A 17,509-nucleotide genomic window follows, 5' to 3' on the forward strand; every position below is an offset into this window, starting at 1 on the left:
TCTTCCGAGTAAGAGGACCCCACGGTACCCGGGCACGAAAGACAGAGCCTCGGTCTCGAATGCCTACCGGGGCACTGGGTGAATTCCAGGGGCACAAAGGCAGGTCACTCGCCATCCAACAGTCACTGAGGGCTCTCGAGCCAGAGCCGCTCACATGCAGTGGCCGTAACTTGGGTGTTTAGAGAGACTGACATGTGGAAGAGCTTCAGCCGCAGACACACTCCCTGGATTCAGGTCCCCGCCCTGACAGCGCTGTGAGACTTTGGGCAAGTTACTGAACTGTTGTGCCTTACTTTCTTCATCTGCTAAGCCGTGTGATAGCACCTGCCTCGGGGAATTGAAGAATCAAATAAGGTATTGAATATAAAACACCAATGTCAGTGCTGACGCATAGTAGGTACCTCATAAATGGCAGTGATTACCGTGATTGCATCTCTTGGGCACTGTTAAGGACCGGGAGGTTGACCCCCCAAAGCCCCACTACACAGCTAGAACGATGCTAGTGTTAAGCAAACACCACAACCAGCAGAGATCCACTGCTCAGTGAACAGACGTTCGGATCTATGAACGCAGCGAGTCCCACTCATTCCTATTCCAGGTACCTCTGCAGGGCCGCAGGGAAAGTTAACATCCCTGATGGGCTCTCCTGGATGGGCCGGTCCCCCGAGCTCTGAACACCGCCAGGCTGCGCGGTCCTCCCAAGACACGCCTGTCTCAGCAAACGGAACTCCGAGCTCCACTCTGCCTCCTGGGCCCCTCTGGCAGGAAACACGGGACACTGCGAGTCCTTGGCCTGCAGGGGTCTCCGTCAACCCTCACCGGGAGCCTCCTCCAACCCCCCACCGCGGCAGGGCGGGCCCAGCCTGCGCCCCAGGCGGAGATGTCCCCGGGGCCTCTTGGTGTCTCCAGCGCAGCCCGAGGAGCCCTCCCAGCGCAGAGGGCGGATCCGAGCCCGGGAACCGCCCGGTCCTCCTCCGGCCGCCCGCCACCCTCGCTGGGGGTGAGCCCCGCGCCCGCTGGACCCGGCTCGGGACCCACAGCGCTGCGTGCGCCCTGGCCGGGCGGAGGGACAGCCGGGCCGCCCCGCCCAGCCCAGTGATTGATCAGCAGAGGTTACTGAGCCTCCTAGTGGTCGCTGGGGTGGGAATTAATTCTGGTGGATAAATAATGCATCGAGGCGTGTGCAGTCCAAGGCAGCCGGCGGTCCGGAGCCGGCAGATGCCGCCCAGGGAGCCCGCTGCTGACGCCAGAGGCCACGGGGGCCTTGCGGGGCATGAGGGGCCACCGGGCGACAGGAAGAGCAAAGGGAAGTGATGACAGCATGATTGGCCCAGCGACTCTGGCCGGCCGGCTGCGGGAACATGCTGAGCCCAAAGATCAGGCAAGCCCGGCGGGGTAAGTCCAACTTCGGGGCGGCCCTGGGCACAGCGTGCATGCGTCTCCCGGTGAATGTGTGGTCCTGAGCCGGCTGCCACCCTGGGGACCGGCTGGGCATCCGAAGGAGGCACCCGGTGACCCGGAGCAGGCCCTGGGGTCAGCGGGGGGTCAGACCTGAGACTGCACAGGGTTAATAGCTGTCTTAGTGCCCCAGTGGGTGTGCGGGTTTCACCCATATTCTGTTTTGCTGAGTCCCTGGGTTGCTCAAAGTGACTAGCTGACAACTTTGGAGAAACTTTGTTCCTCTACTAAAAGGGAAACAAATCCTTGATTTTCAGGATTTGCCCCAGCAACCAAAATAAAAGTGGCCCTCACTGGGGAGGCAGTGCCCTGGCTCCTGGAGACAGCTGGTCCAAGTGAGGGTCCCCATTCTGAGGGTTTCATTCAGCAGCCTGGGCACTGCCCGAAGAGCTTGCAGGAGTGGCCCAGGCTGGGCTACAGGAAGCAAGTCCTCACGTGGGGGTTGGGGCAGGCACCCCCCTGGAGATGAGGGCGCCTATGGGAGGGGAGGGGAGGAGGGACAGACACAGTAGGAGATGTGGGAGTCCGAGCCTTGTCCCCAGTGTCCTTGCAGAGTGGCCTGGAGACTCGGACATGTCCCGAAGCTAGAGACAGCGTTCTCCTGCACAGAAACTTCTTGGCTAGTAGGGCAAGTGTCATTGTAGACGGGGACATCTGTCTCTTAAGAAAACAGCATGTGTCTTTCCAGGTGGCCAGTGTTTGTGGAGGGCTGAGCCTCAGCGAGCAAAGAAAGAGCGAGAGGGTGGTTGGAGGTGGGTGGGGCGTCTGCCCAGGGAGCTTGTAAACAGTGTGCGTCTCACCCTGCGCGGGTGGCAGGGACCCCCAGCTCCGTGAATGCACAGGCAGCACACCCATCTCAGCATGTCACAGGCCCCGATGACCGGGGGCAGCTGCCCTCCAGAATGTAGTTCAAGCTACTGCACCCGCCCCAGGTGCTCAGGATGGAGTAACTGTGCGCCCCAGTGGCACAGGAAGGCTGTGCATGGCTCTGCTGAGGGAGGGGGGTGCCGTCTGGTGACAGCCAATGCGAGAGAGCTTAGGTCTACCCTCCCCCGTCCAACGCACGCACCACTAGCTACATGTGGCTACTCAACTCTTGACACTTGGCTAGTCCAAATTAAGAAAAATACACAGGAGATTTTGATGACTTGGCAGAAAAAAATAATGCAAAGTATCTCATTAATAATTATGTTCTATTGATTCATGCTGAAATAACAGTATTTTGGATATATGGGGTTCAATCAAATATATCATGAAAATTATTTTCACCTGTTTGTTCTTTTACTTTTTTTGATATAACGACTGGAATGCACAGGTGGTTCGCATTGCATTCCTACTGGACGGTGCTAGTCTAGAGAGATGGCCGGGCTCTCCAGAAGCCTGCCTTTGCAAATCCAAACTTTTTACAAGCAATTCTTCTAGGTCAGAGGTCCTCAACCAGCAGTGACTTTGCCCCCAGGGGGTATATGGCATTGTCTGGGGACTTAGTTGGTTGTTTCAGCTGAGGGGTGCTACTGGCGTCCAGTGGGTGGAGGCCAGGGGTGCTGCCAGACACTCCACAATGCGGAGGACAGGCCCCAGGACAGACAGCTACCTGGCCCAAAATGGCAACAGTGCTGATGTCGAGAGACCCTCTCCTAGATGATATTATCTGACAAATGTGTTAAAAGATGAAATGTGTGGTGCTATTCGTCGGGTACTAATCACTTAGCCACAAAAATGTAGGATCATAAACCATGATAAGAAGTGTTCTAAGAGCATAGACTACAAGCGAAGTGTCCGGAGGAGGTGAGGGTGCTTGCGCTGTAAGCTGGAGAATGATGGGCACCTCACTAGGCCAAGGGTGATGGAGGGAGGGGCCGCACGCCAGGTAGGGAACAGCGTGTGCAGCGCCACGGGGGAAAGGGGTGCACAGGGCAGGAGGCTGGAGCTGGGGGCTGGAAGGGGCAGCAGACACAGCACGGGGCGGGAGATCATAGGTCAGGCTTGCCGCTTGTTAAGGAGTAACTCTCCCTAGGGACATTTCGGGAGAAATCTATATGTGCCTGGAAAAATTTGGGCTCGGGCAGAAAAGAACTTTCATCAAGATCCATCCCCCATTGAGCCTTTTAGGAACTGAGCAAGATCCCTGTTATAAACACAGGAAGACATACTACGCAAGCCTCAGCCCCCCACACCCAGACACTGCCTCAGCCAGACCGCTCCAGACTGCTGTCTTCCAGACAGACTACACTGCCACCTGGGCAGAGTTGCGTGAGGAAGGAAGGAAGGAAGGAAGGGAGGAAGGAAGGAAGGGAGGAAGGAAGGGAGGGAGGAAGGAAGGAAGGAAGGAAGGAAGGAAGGAAGGAAATGGAGGAAGGAAATGGAGGAAGGAAGGAAGGAAGGAAGGAAGGAAGGAAGGAAGGAAGGGGAGGAAGGGAGGGAGGAAGGAAGGGAGGAAGGAAGGAAGGGAGGAAGGAAGGAAGGAAGGAAGGAAATGGAGGAAGGAAATGGAGGAAGGAAGGAAGGAAGGAAGGAAGGAAGGGGAGGAAGGGAGGGAGGAAGGAAGGGAGGAAGGAAGGAAGGGAGGAAGGAAGGGAGGGAGGAAGGAAGGAAGGAAGGAAGGAAGGAAGGAAATGGAGGAAGGAAATGGAGGAAGGAAGGAAGGAAGGAAGGAAGGAAGGGGAGGAAGGGAGGGAGGAAGGAAGGGAGGAAGGAAGGAAGGAAGGAAGGAAGGAAGGAAGGAAGGAAGGAAGGAAATGGAGGAAGGAAATGGAGGAAGGAAGGAAGGAAGGAAGGAAGGAAGGAAGGAAGGAAGGGGAGGAAGGGAGGGAGGAAGGAAGGGAGGAAGGAAGGGAGGAAGGAAGGGAGGAAGGAAGGGAGGAAGGAAGGAAAGGGAGGGAGGGAGGGAGGAAGGAAGGAAGGAAGGAAGGAAGGAAGGAAGGAAGGAAAGGGAGGGTGGGAAGGAGGAAGGACTGTCTCTGCCCTGACTGGTCTGGGGCCTTAGGAAAGTTGGCCCCTTCCTTCACTGACTTACATGTTGCATATATTTTCCTAATTTGTTGCTTGTCTTTTAGGGTTTTTTCCTTTTCTGCAGATGTACGTAAAGTTTTTGGTTTTTTGTCATCAATCTATCAGTATTTTCTTTCAGTCTCTGCCTTTGTTTAGAACATTTCAAAGTAACATTGGCCTTTACTCTTAGGGAGGCTCTGCTTTCCCAGGAGCTCAGGGGCCCGGCCAGCAGGGCAGGTCCCACTGTCCCCGTCCCGGGAGCACGACGCCGCGCCCCGGACGAGCGCAGAGCCGGGGCCGGCCTGGGAAAGGAGAGAGTTCTGAGTGAGGACACTCTCAGCGGCTTTGAGACTCTTGTTTTTCCCAAAGCAAGTAAACCAGCAGGTACTGCTCCTGCTCCTGCTCCACGTGTCCCCGGTGGTTGCCTTGTCCTCAGAGCTGTCCTGGGACGAGGCATCGCGTCCCCCTTGTAGCAGGTGTGGAGGGAGACTCGTGGGGCGGCCCTAGTGGCGGGATTCACATTCCTGCCTTTCCTCCTCTGCGGCCTCTGGCCTCTCTCCCTCCAGCGCAGTGTTCGTAGCCCGCTGCACACAACCTTCCGCGTCCCGCCGCGCACAGTAATCCACGTCCCGCCGCGCACAGTAATCCACGTCCCGCTGCGCACGGCCCTCCACGTCCCGCCGCGCACAGTAATCCACGTCCCGCTGCGCACGGCCCTCCATGCCCCGCTGTGCACGGCCCTCCACGTCCCGCCGCGCACAGTAATCCACGCCCCGCCGCGCACGGTCCTCCACGTCCCGCTGCGCACAGCCCTCCACGTCCCGCCGCGCACGGCCCTCCACGTCCTGCGCGCACAGTAATCCACGTCCCGCTGCGCACGGCCCTCCACGTCCCGCGCGCACAGTAATCCACGTCCCGCTGCGCACGGCCCTCCACGGCCCGCTGCGCACGGCCCTCCACGCCCCGCCGCGCACAGTAATCCACGTCCCGCCGCGCACGGCCCTCCACGTCCCGCCGCGCACGGCCCTCCACGTCCCGCTGCGCACAGTAATCCACGTCCCGCCGCGCTCGGCCCTCCACGTCCCGCCGCGCTCGGCCCTCCGTGTCCCGCCGCGCACGGCCCTCCACGTCCCGCCGCGCATAGCCCTCCGTGTCCGCTGCGCACGGCCCTCCACGTCCCGCAGCGCACAGTAATCCACGTCCCGCTGCGCACAGCCCTCCGTGTCCCGCCGCGCACGGCCCTCCGTGTCTCCTGGGGAATAAGACGCAGTCGTGTGTGTGAGGAGATGCCCTCACACATGAACATGGACATTAGATGTAGACATCTCTTGAAATATTTGAGGTTGAATTCTTAATGCCTAGTAGACAACTAAGCAAATGACAAAACAAGGCGACCATGGGCTCCAGGGAACGCACAGTGACGCGGGGAAGGAAAAGGGTCATAGCCCACTGCATAGCCCAGCCGGACTGGCATACACAGTGCCCACAATGCAAATGCTGCTTGTTCGTCAAACCAAAGTTTCAATATAACCATACTGGGAGGGCGGAGTGGGTGCACTTGTGTGGGGGAGACGGGGGAGGGGGGAAGAACTAAAATCCTCGCCGTCCATAGTGAAAAGTTAACAGATACTTCTTAAGAGAAAATCAAGAAGTGATGTGGCATAGAAACAGACACATTGGTCAGTGGGACAGAACCGAGAGCCCAGAAGGGAGCCCATGCTTAATGGCAAAGGAGCCACGAATACACAACGGGGCGGCCACATGGTGCTGGGAGAACCGGGCAGCCACGCGCAAGGGTGAGCCGGATGCTCGCCTCGCCCCGCCCCACACACAAAATCAACCCACAGTGGATTAAGGACTTGAATGTGAGACCTGAAACTATAAAACTCCTGGAAGGAAACACAGGGGTGAGCTCCTGGACCTCAGTCTTGGTGATGATTTTTTGGATTTCTGCCTAAAATCCTGCACAGCAAAGGGAGCCACCAGCAAAATGGGAAGACAGCCCATGAATGGGAGTGCATGTTTGCGAATCATGTATCTGATAAGGAGTTAATAATGTCCAACTGTATAAAACACTCCCGCAATTCAGTAACCTGCTCAAAAATCCAATTTAGAAATGGACAGAACTTAGTGGACATTTTTTTCAAAGAAGAAATACAAATGGCCAACAGGTACATAAAAAGATGCTCAACAACACCAGTCATCAGAGAAATGCAAACCAAAACCACGTGCGGTATCACCGCACACCTGTCAGAGTGGACATTATCAAAAAGGGAAGAGAACAAACGTAGGCGAGGATGTGGAGAACGGGCCCTGGCGCCGCTGGCGGGATGTAAGCTGGTGCAGCCACTGCGGAAAACGGTATGAGCTTCCCCAGAATATTAGAAATGGAGCTATGACATGACCCAGCAACCCCACTTCTGGCTCTACCTCCAAAGAAAATGAAAGCGGGATCTCAGAGGGACTTCCGTACCCCATGTTCACTACAGCATTGTTCACAATCGCTAACCTCTGGAAACAACCTAAGTGCCATCAACGGATGAATGGATAAAGAAGATATGGTGCATATTATCTGATATATATACTCTGCGCATTATATAGAATAGAACATGACATAATACATAATTTATTATATACATATATAGTTGACCCGTGAATAATGGGGGGTGGGGCTTGGGGCACCAACCCCCGTGCAGTCTAAAATCCATGCATAACTTCTGACTCCCCAAAAACATAACTACTAACCTCCTACTGTTGAGCAGAAACCTTGCCAATAGCATAAACAGTTGATTAACACATATTTCGTATTTTATATGTGTTATATGCTGTATTTTTACAATAAAATAAGCTAGACGAAGAAAATACTAAGAATAAGGAAGAGAATACCTTTACAGTACTGTACATATGTATTGAAAAAAGCTGCCCACAGTGGACCGTGCGGTTCAAACCTTCGTCCCAGGATCAGCTGTATATATATTACGTAATGTATCTTTTGGTGTGCACAGTGGAATACTATTCAACCAAGAGGAAGAAGGAAATCCTGCCATTTGCGACAACACGGAGGAGCTCGGCGGGCACGATGCCGAGTGAAATGAGCCAGACAGAGGACAGGTCCTGCCTGGTGTCACTTACATGTGGAATCTAAAAACCAGTCAAGCCCACAGAGACAGACAGTAGGAAAGTGGTTGCCGGGCAGAGGGTGGGGACTAGGAAGAGGGCGGGGAACGGGTCCCCATTGTCAGCTGTCAGTGAAGGAGGTCTGAGGATCTCGTGATGTAAAATGTGGTGACGTCACTGGGGACACTGTATGTTTGATTGAAATTTGCTGAGTCAGTAGAACTTAAAATTCTCACAAAGATAAAGATAAATATGTAGAGATGATGGAGATGATGGGTGTGTTAGTTAGCCAGATGGGGGGATCGGGAAGGAATAAGAGAAATAGCAGTGAACAGTACTATTTAGAATGCGGAGGCACACAGCGCAGGAGCCCACTGGCCGGGGGGTGGGGGGGTGGGGCGGTGGGGGGGTGGGCCGCGGCTGCCGCTGGGCGGGAAGTAAGGGGGTAGAGGGCAGGCGCCCGCCCCGTCTCAGCCCAAGGCTTGAAGGACTACTGAGATGTGGGGGCGGGGGGGGGCCTAGCCTACAGGTCACGTGACCTCGTGCCAGTTCCCACGAGGTTGTTCAGAGGGAGGGTTCTGCCTTCAGGGCGCCCACTGGGCTCTCAGAGGTTCTCTGGCTGCTTGGTTCGGATGGTGTGACCCCGGGTATGCCTACACTGCCCCGCCCAGGCTGTCGGGTGCTCTGAGGGCCCCTCAAGTTCTGGGAGAGGACAGCAGAGGGACCGTAACTTCCTTAGGTGATATAGCATCTGCCTCTGCCTGAAATCCAGGAGGGCCCGGGTGGGGGAGGGGTTAGTAAGGCAGCGAGAAGGCAGTTCACAGCGGGTGGGACCAGGCTCAGGGCCAGAGCTCAGCCAGGACTCGGGTCCGACAGACAGGAGCCTCTGGTGGCCAAGGAAGGCCAGGGGACTCGCCCAGTGGCCCCTTATTGCAGGCCGGGCCCTGGCACCGCTGCTCAGAGCTGATACCTTCCCGAGGGCTGTCCCCAGCCTGGACCTCCCAGCACTGGCCAGGCCTCCGGCCGCCAGCCCAGCTCGCCCTTCTTTCCTTCCGGAAGTTTGCTCAGAGCCGGAAGGAAAGTGCAGATGTCCTCAGATGAGCACGACGTCCCTGACCCGTCCCGGACCCGACGGGAGGACCTGGATTCCTGCTTTGGTGTCTGGACAACAGTGCCGAGCAGCCGGATTCTGTTCTTCCATCTTTATTTTTATTTTAGTTTATTTCTCCACCACCGTTTATCCCCTCTGTCCCCTTCCACCTCCACCCTCCGCTCCCCACCCCGCCCTCTCCACTCCGGGTCCAGGTCCGTGAGTTCTATTTCTCTTTTGCTCCGCCGCCCCCCCAGAGCTGTGCGCCCCTCTGGCCGTGAGTCTGTTTTGCCTGGTGGTTCAGTATGTTCGTTAGATCCATGTAGGACTGAGATCATCGTCTCTCCCGACTGGCTCATTTACTCAGCATCACGATCTCCAGCTCCCTCCGGGCCTGGTGTTTTGAATCCTGCTGATTCTAAGATTCCATTGTTCACTTCTAATGTTTCTTATTTTTTGCTGGGGGAGGGGATGGTGGATGACAAACTGCCCATTTCGTCCGTGAGATGATCCGCAATGTGAGCATAGCCCCGCCGTGTAGAACCCCACTCTTCCTTCGGGGGGCTGGCACACACAGGTGGCTCCGGGGGCGTCCTGGAGGGGGGGGAGTTTGCCCTGGGCCAGCCACCGCCTCGGTCCCCTTGGCCACTGTTCACGTGGCCATGTCCCACGCGAGATGGGTGAAGCGAGATGGGTCAGTGTGCTGACGGCATTGCTAACCAGCAGTCACTGTGGAGGAAGTACCTGTTCCCATGGTCCCTTAGACCAACAGACGCTCTTACCTCCACTGCACAGGTGAACGTGCTCCCCTGGGGCCGCACGAGCTGTGACAGGTACCGGAGCTGGGATTTGGACCTACGCCTGTCTGACTCCACAGTCCGAGTTCTGTGTTCTATTTTCTTTAAAAAAATTTTTAAAGTTATGTTTTGTTGTTGGCAGTATTACAGAGGTCCTCCACTGTCCCCCACCCCCCACCCAGCCCCGACCCCCCCAGGCCTTCCCCACACTGCGGTCTGTGTCCGTGGGCTGTGCGTATGCACATGTCAGCTCTCTGGTTAAGGCATAACTGACATGGAGTAAGGTCCACACATTGTCTGTGTGCAGTTCACTGACCGCCACCCAGATCACCGTACAGAGCATGTCCTTCCACCCCAGGATGTTCCCGCGGGTCCCTCCCCGTCCCTCCTCACAACCAGACTCACCTTCCTGACTTTTGTCACCGAGGAGTGGTGTTTGCCTGTCCTCAGATTTCATGTGATCGGAGCAATCGCAAGGTAGGACTCTCATGGTAACAGTCTCTAGGGAAGGGAGAAAAAGGGGGACAGGCTGCTGAGTGCTCTCGACGGGCCGACGTGGCTGGGCTCTCCAAGTACATGCACACGTGCTCAGTCCTTGTACATGTGCTCGGTCCTGCCACACATGCTCGGTCATTGCACACGCGCTCGGTCCTTGTGCACACACTTGGTCCTTGCACACATGTTCAGTCCTTACACCCACGTGGAGAGACCAGGGAGGAAGTGGGGGCAGAAACGTAAAATGCCCCAGTCGCACCGCTAATGGGACTGGGAGCAGCTTCAGCACAGTGCTCTGAGTCTGAAAGCCTATCCCTCCAAATATAGCTCTGTCTGGAGGCCAGGGGAGATCAGGGGGGACCAGGGGAGGCCAGGAGAAGACAGGGGAGACCAGGGGAGGCCAGGGGAGATCAGGGGAGGCCAAGGAGGCCAGGTGGTGTCACCCGCACAGCTTGGCCCCGTGCTGCGAGATGTCTGCTTCATCATGAGCACCCTCTCCAGGACTGGTATTCACAACGCTGTCACCAGGTGTGGGGCGGAAACAGAAGGCGGGGTTCTGCCATCCACTCCGTCCTGGTGTGGCTCAGATTCGGTCAGCTGAAAGGCAGCCTGGCCAGGCCGCAGGCTAGTGGGGAAGGCGAGGGAGCGAGGGTCAGCTGGGAGGAGAGCGCCGTGTGCTGGCCGCTGGTGCCAAGGTGTGTGCTGGGCTCAGGCGGGCCTGACCCGTCCCCTGCTGATGCTGAGGAAGCCCAGCTTAGGCTGCAGCCCACCAGGGTTCCGCCAGAATTAGCAGCTCGAACGCCAGCCTCAGACAGCTCCTCCTGCCCTCGGCACCCGGAGCCGGGCACAGACGCAGCCCCTTGCGCACCGACCAGAGGCCTCATGGCGGCGGTGCCACAGCGCGTGTCCGTGACTCAGGAAGACGAGCGTCAGAACACGGCTCCTGGAGCAACTTCACCCGTGCCCTCCACTGCCCGGGGCCGCCTTCCTCGCGTCCGACTGGCAAGGCCCCTGCCAGCTCCGGGCACTCCTGGGTAACGACAAGCCCCGGAGCCGCTTCCGTTCACAAAACACAAGGCCAGAGCCGGATCGCACGTCCGTGCCGGGGCCACACCGCTGATTCCCGCCCCCCGGAAGGTGCTCTGGTCGGGCCCTCCCTGTGGAGCCCGTGTCTCTCGTGTCGCTGCCACGGTGGGACTTCCGTTTTGCTGTCCTGTTACGCCTACGTGTGTATAACCTGCTAGAATTGTCAAAAGACCCATTTTGGGAAAGAGACCATGGTCGCCCCTTTTCCAGATGAGGGAACTAATTCCCAGAGAGATGAAAGACCTTGCCAGCCAGGAAGAGTGCCCAGCCAGGGTGGCATGCTGGGAGTTAAACCCAAATGCACCAGGACACCTCCAGCCATCAGGAGAGGAAAGCCATCCTGGGGGGAAACCTCGTGTGTGCGGACCCAGAGGCACCTGCACAGACCCCTGGGTGTGGCCGCAGTTCAGGAAGGTCGTGGGGGACATGGTGACCCGGCCGGCAGGGACGGGATAGACTGAGCCCACATCTCGGTAGGGCATTAGGCAGGGCAGTGCCAAGGCTGGGTGGGGCGTCAGACCTGGAGGCTGGCTGCAGCATGGTTGGGGGCCTGCACGGAGTGACCCTGAGTCAGGGAGACAGCGCCACCTAGCGGGTGTCGTGGGAGTGATGGTGTTCCCCACCTGCCATTTGCAGAGGGCGCGAGGGACACGGTTCGTCCGCAGAGCACCAATGCCAAGAGCTCTCCGCCCTGACAGCCAGGTTCCCTACCTCTGGGCACCTCGTGCCCGCAGGCTGCCCGCTGTCTGCTGCCCAAGGCCCACGTGCCAGGAGACAAAGGCAGCAGTTTGTGCCCCGGACAGAGGCACTGAGAACCCGAGACCCCACCTCCTCCTGCCCTTCTCCCCGGTACCAGCTGATGGGGAAACGGAGTTCTCCCGTGGAAACCCCCCAAGTCCATCAAGCCAGCACGCGGGACACCAGGAGCTGCCACACACTGGCCGGAGCGCCGGGCTGGGCGAAGCCTGACCTCGCTGTGGGAAAGTGGGGTCATCGACTTGTTTGCAAAGCAGGCCTGAGCTGGGTGAAACCTGGGCCGGAGGCCGCCATGGGCTCCCCGGCGAGACCTGCCCCGATGAGAGCACAGAGCGCCAGGCCCACAAGAGCACCCTGCTCTGCCCCGACGAGAGCGCCAGGCCCTGCGTTTACTGCCAGAACATCAGCAGCCTCAGTGATTCCTCGGCCAGAGGTGCAGAGTGTATTGATCGAAGCTAATGGCTCTAGGCAGGCAGGAACGGAATTTGTCATCCGTATCGAATTGCACCTGCTCCCCCATCCGAGGCCCCCAGCGAGTGGCTGCTGGCCTAGCAGGTGCAGAGCGCACACCTGGGACCAGCTGCTCCCGGACAAGGTCCAGAGGAGTCCAGACAGAGGAGGGTGCACCCCCGGCTCCACTTGCAGCCGTGAGGGGTGCTGCCCACGTACGAAGTCTTTCAAAGCGTCGGTCACGTCATCCTGGCCTCAGCCTGGAAGTCGGCGGGACTGGCGTCTGCTGCCCATTCACACGGGGCTCCAAGCCCCGTGCCCCCTTCAGGACCTTACGCAGCCGCACCGCACCCACGACCAGGCCAGGAAAAGTGGGAAAATGCTCGTTCTGTGTTTCCAGTCTCCTGCTGGCCACTCCTGGTCACAGGAACCGAATCCGTGATCTCGTGCCCTTTCACCTTTGCATCGTGTGGAAACAGGCCAGGGGTACGACAAGTCAAGGGGGCAGATTTCCTCTGAACCAACATCACCCACAGAGGTACAAGGTCTGCGGGCTCGGCCTCTCCAGTCTTCTTTCCCTTGATCCCTGCCTCGTGTTCAGTCATTCGCTCAGCATTGGAGAGGCTCTGCAGTGCACCCCAGGGGTGCAGGCGTGAGGGGGCCCCTTCCACGGCCGTGCAAGCAGCGCAGAGAGTGCGCGAAGGTGACCCTCTGCTTCGGGAACCTCCTGGGGGAGTCCACACCGTGGGACACAGCCGCACTGATGTTCGAGTGAGGCAGGGCTCGGGCAGCAAGCACAGGATGGCCACGTGGGGACCTCGCTGCTTGGGAGAGAGGCAGGTGTGTGGTGAGAGGGAGGAGAAGCCACGGACAGCTGCATGCAGGCTCCCAGAGGCCTCCTGGTCATGTGAAGGCTCCCAGCTTCATACCATGTCAGCAGCAGCTAAGGCTGTCTCCACCCTGAAAGGGGCGCCGCTTCTTCCCAGGAGATGCAGCAACAGAGACCCCCACGGGATGTCGGGGTAACTAGACAGGAGGTGCCCCATGGCGGTCCAGCCTGTGGAGAGTTGAGCGAGCCCATCAAGCTTGTCTTTGTGAGAGGAACAGGTTTGTCACTAGTCTTGGGGAGCAGGGGCTAGGTTGTGGCTGTCCTGGGGCAGGACCCTGGATCCTTTCGCAGTCAGGGTTAACATCCTGGGACCCAGATTTCCTGGTGTGACCCCAGGCTCTCTCGCCCTGCATGGTCCCTATAGCGCCCACTAGGCATACCTCTTCCCCTTAACCTTCCACAGTGTAGGGGAGGAAACACTTTTAAGTTCTGAGCCGGGGGCCTGCAAATTAAACATAAAAGACAGATGAATGGAAGGAAAAACATGAATTGTATTGGTAGTGTTTGAGGGAGGCTTCCCAGAAAAGAGGCAAAACCTCAAGGAGGCAGTTAAAGCCAGGGGCAGGAACCTGGGAAGGTGACCAGGGACGTCTGGCAGGTAACGGCGGCTGGGTCATGTCTGTGATGCAGACTCAGCCTGACTTGGACTGTAGCTCTCACCGTCCCCTCCCCGGTACAGGACGCAGAAGCGCCTTTGCTGAGGGAAACTGAAGCTCTGCTTTTAGGCAGAAAGAGGGCAGGAGAGGGCTCCTCCCGTGTGTGCTGTTTCTCAGTTGCCTGCGGGTCCCTGTAAAGGCTCGCTCGTCCGTTCACTGGAGGCGGCCTATCCACCCGCCTCCCAGCCTCCAGCCTCCCAGCCTCCCGCCTGACTCCCTTCCGCTGTTTCCACACTCCCCTTCCCCTTACACTTGCCGTGATGACCGGCTCTCGTATTCGGGTGTCTTTGCCCCCCTTCACCTCTGCTAGAGCGGGCGTGTGCCTTCCCTCTATACCCCAGTGGTTAGCTCAGGGTGGATGCTCAGGAGGCCCCAAACTCCATGACCGGGTGGATGAACGCCAGACCCCATCCAACCTGGCGGAGCGCCCGCAGTTTGGCGATGGCGCTACCTTGCAGAAGACCAGCGCCCGCTGAGCCAGGAGGCAGACCCAGGAAGAGCCGATACAAATAACTCTTAAGGATGTGACATTTTATACCGAGGTTTTAAAATCATTAAAATCGTCATTATGAAAAAAATCCAGACTTCCTAGACTGCCTTAGCACTATTTTAGAATCAGTGCTTTTTACTTATGGGGGAGCAGGCTGTGCCCTTGTTACCTTTCGTCTTTCAGGCCCCGAAGTGAGACCCATGAGGAGGGCCTGTCTAGTCACCCCATAAATGGGACCCAGCAAAGAACAGATGATCAAACGGAGCCCATAAAGAAGCTAAGTAACTGGATAATATATATATATATATATATATATATATATAAAAGGTGGGGGTACTCAGGAACATCGTGTAATAAATCAGCGAGGTTCGTGCAGTACTCCCAGGACAGCATGGGACCCTGGCTGGGCCCCTCGCCCTTGCCTGCAAATTGCATTAACTTGATGAAACCATTTTGCCCAGCCCCCTCCAGAGCGCCCTTCCATTACCTCACCTCTCCCTTCCCAATCAATCTTTCAGCCTCAATACTTACCCTTTAAATCAATTCAGCTCTGAGAGCCATCCTGCCATTTCCCAGCTCAGCTTTAAAATCCCATTGACTTTTATAAATCAATCGTTTCAGCCCGTGCACAGCCCTCTGTGCTCCGGGACTGCACTTACCGGCGGGCTGCGGCACCGGCCCAGCTCCCGGCGCTGCCCTGGGCTCTGCACGGCCTGGCGGGTGCCTGGGCGCAGGACTGTGCGGGAATCTCCTAAGACGGGGCCCCAGGGGATGCCAGTGGGGGCTGGGAGCAGGACAAGGATGAGAGCCAGGCTGAGGTCCAAAGCCCACAAAGGGAGGTCCGGCCTGCTCCAGGGGACTTCAAAGAGTGACTTCTACCTCTTCACCCCGAGTGGTTTCCACCTAGAAACCGGCTGCAGGGCATTCGGGCTCCCGCTCCTAGGAGCTTCGGCCAAGGACTGAGGGGGTAGCAGAGGGATGTAAACTCGGGACACTTCCAGTTCTCCCAGGCACCCGGCGGAGAGGCACCCACACTGGGCCCGGCCACCCTTCCACAGAGCATCGCCGTCCCCGCGCAGGCAGAGGGCTGCGGTCCTCAGCTTCGTGCTGCTTGTGGCGGATCATTATTCATAATCACTGATCAAACGCGAGGTTTTCCTTGCTGGTAGGTTTCCTGAGGGGCCGGCTCCCCTCCACGTTAAAGGGTTGGGGTTGTCCATAAGCAGCACTGCCCTCCCTGCACAGACCGCTCTGTGGCACAGCAGTGTCGGGCTCACGAGCATCGCCGCCGGGACCAGTGCGCCAAGGTCCTTCTGTGAAGAGATGTCACCTGAGTAATGAAAGGGCTGAGGGGAAGCCGTGCAGAGACCGGTGTGGCCAGGACTGGGGAGCACGGCCTGGTTCTGAGGATCTTGCAGGCCGTCATGGTGGCCCCCACTTATCCACAGAGCTGGAAGGGGGTCCTGCAGGGTTGTCACGGGGAGCAACAGGACCTCACTGGCCACCTGGGAAGAGACTGTAGAAAGATGTCAGAGTGGAGACTGGAGAAGAGGCTATAGCAGTAACTCGGGGAGGAGTGATGCACTGGGAATGGGCAGCCTGGGGGCCATTTTTCGCTGACAACAGAGCAGGTTTTGGGTGGGGAAAGACCAGGAGTTCAGTGTTGCACACGTGGCCTTGCAGGTGTCCAGGTGGACAGTATAATGCACGTGTGGGGCTCAGGTTCAGGCTGAGCCTCTGCCCATCAATGGTGTTTACATCCATGAGACAGGGGAGATCACTGACACAGGGAATGTGGCTGGAAATGGGGTCCAAGGACTATCCGTGGACACTAAACACCAGGACACGAGGAAGTGTCCTGAGAGTGGCGGCCATGCAGGAGGGGAGAGGGCCGGGAACCCAGGGCAGAAATGATGCTGGAGGAGGGAGGGGCAGGTGCTGCAAGGGGTCGTGGAATGGGAGAGCTGACGCCCCCTTGTGGACAGCATGAGGACTCCTGGTGACCTTGATGAGAGCAGTTTGGGTGGGACAAGTGGGGAAGCCCCTGGGTGGGGTCAACAGAGAGCAGGGAGCAGTCAGAGACGGTGAAAAGTTCTGGAGGAGGATGGTGGTGATGGGTACGTAGCAACTTGAACGTACCGGATGCCACTGAATTCTCCTCTTAAAAGTGGTTGTCATGGTAAATGTCACGTTAGGTATATTTTACTACCAAAGAAATGGAATAGGAGAGGAACCGGAGAAAGAGAGTGAAGACACTTCTTTTGGGGTGTTTGTTAGAAAGGGGAGTGAACCCCGTTAGTATATACGTTCATCTCGTTCTTTTTCACTTCTGCAAAGCATCCTACTGTGAATATAGCACAGTTTATTTAGCTACTTTCCTGTTACTGGGTATTTGGGTTTTTCCAGTTCTTGGGGATCATACATGTGCTCCCAGGGCACCCTTGTGCCTGACCACCAAGGAAAGAGGCAGGAAGCGAAATTGCTGGATTCTGGAGGAGCACGTTTGTAACTGTATTAAGTACAGCTCCGCTGTCCTCCACATGGTGGCTTGTGACCACAGCCTCCCGAACACGTGATATTACTATGCTCGTAGCAACGTGCTGTATCATACTGGGCTCCAGCTGCATTTCCACCGTCACCGTTGGAGCTCAGCATCTCGACAGCCTGTGGGCCATCTGCACTCCTCCATTGCCTGTTCACTTTCACTCCTTAGCTCAGAAACGGGAGATCCCCACTTCCGGGTAGGAAAGTGGCATGAGTGGCACGTCCTCTGCTGGCCCTGCACCTCCCGTTGCCGTGGCAACGGCCTGATGCTGCACAGCCCTCATTCTCTCATAATGAATGAACCCTGGGTACTGCTCCATCTCCTCCGCCCTGGGCTCTGGCCTCTTGGGTTGGAGCTGACTTGTGTTTTCATCCAGGGCAGCCCTTGGGCAGACAGAAGCCACGCTGTCGTCTTGCCCACACAGGAGAGTTGTGTTTACGCTGCCCTTTCTCCTCTCTCCCTGGCACCACTGACCTGAAGCACTTTGAGGCCCCTCGGACTCGGTTCTTGGGAAGAACGTAGCCTCCCTAGTGATCAGGACTGACGGGCTGGAGTCCTGCCTCCATCACATAACAGTCCTGTCTGTGACCTGGCATGGTTATTCTGAGGAATGAATGAAACTACTCATGTTGGCCGAACATGTTGGCAAGAACAGCTCAGGTCTCCGCAGCACCTGCTGGAGTCTTAGG

General features: G+C 57.3%; 1 protein-coding gene across 1 annotated transcript in view; it reads left to right on the forward strand.

The window, feature by feature from the left end:
* The first annotated feature begins 1,094 nt into the window (after nucleotides 1–1,094).
* Nucleotides 1,095–17,509, forward strand: part of ARHGAP22 (Rho GTPase activating protein 22) — a 156,573-nt gene continuing 140,158 nt past the window's right edge. Inside the window, exon 1 of the mRNA XM_036265319.1 lies at nucleotides 1,095–1,395. Within this exon, the coding sequence (XP_036121212.1) occupies nucleotides 1,362–1,395 (34 nt within the window). The 5' untranslated portion in view covers nucleotides 1,095–1,361. The remainder of the gene's footprint in view (nucleotides 1,396–17,509) is intronic.

This window comes from Molossus molossus, unplaced genomic scaffold, assembly GCF_014108415.1.
Source record: "Molossus molossus isolate mMolMol1 unplaced genomic scaffold, mMolMol1.p scaffold_m16_p_17, whole genome shotgun sequence".
NCBI classification, from domain to species: domain Eukaryota; kingdom Metazoa; phylum Chordata; class Mammalia; order Chiroptera; family Molossidae; genus Molossus; species Molossus molossus.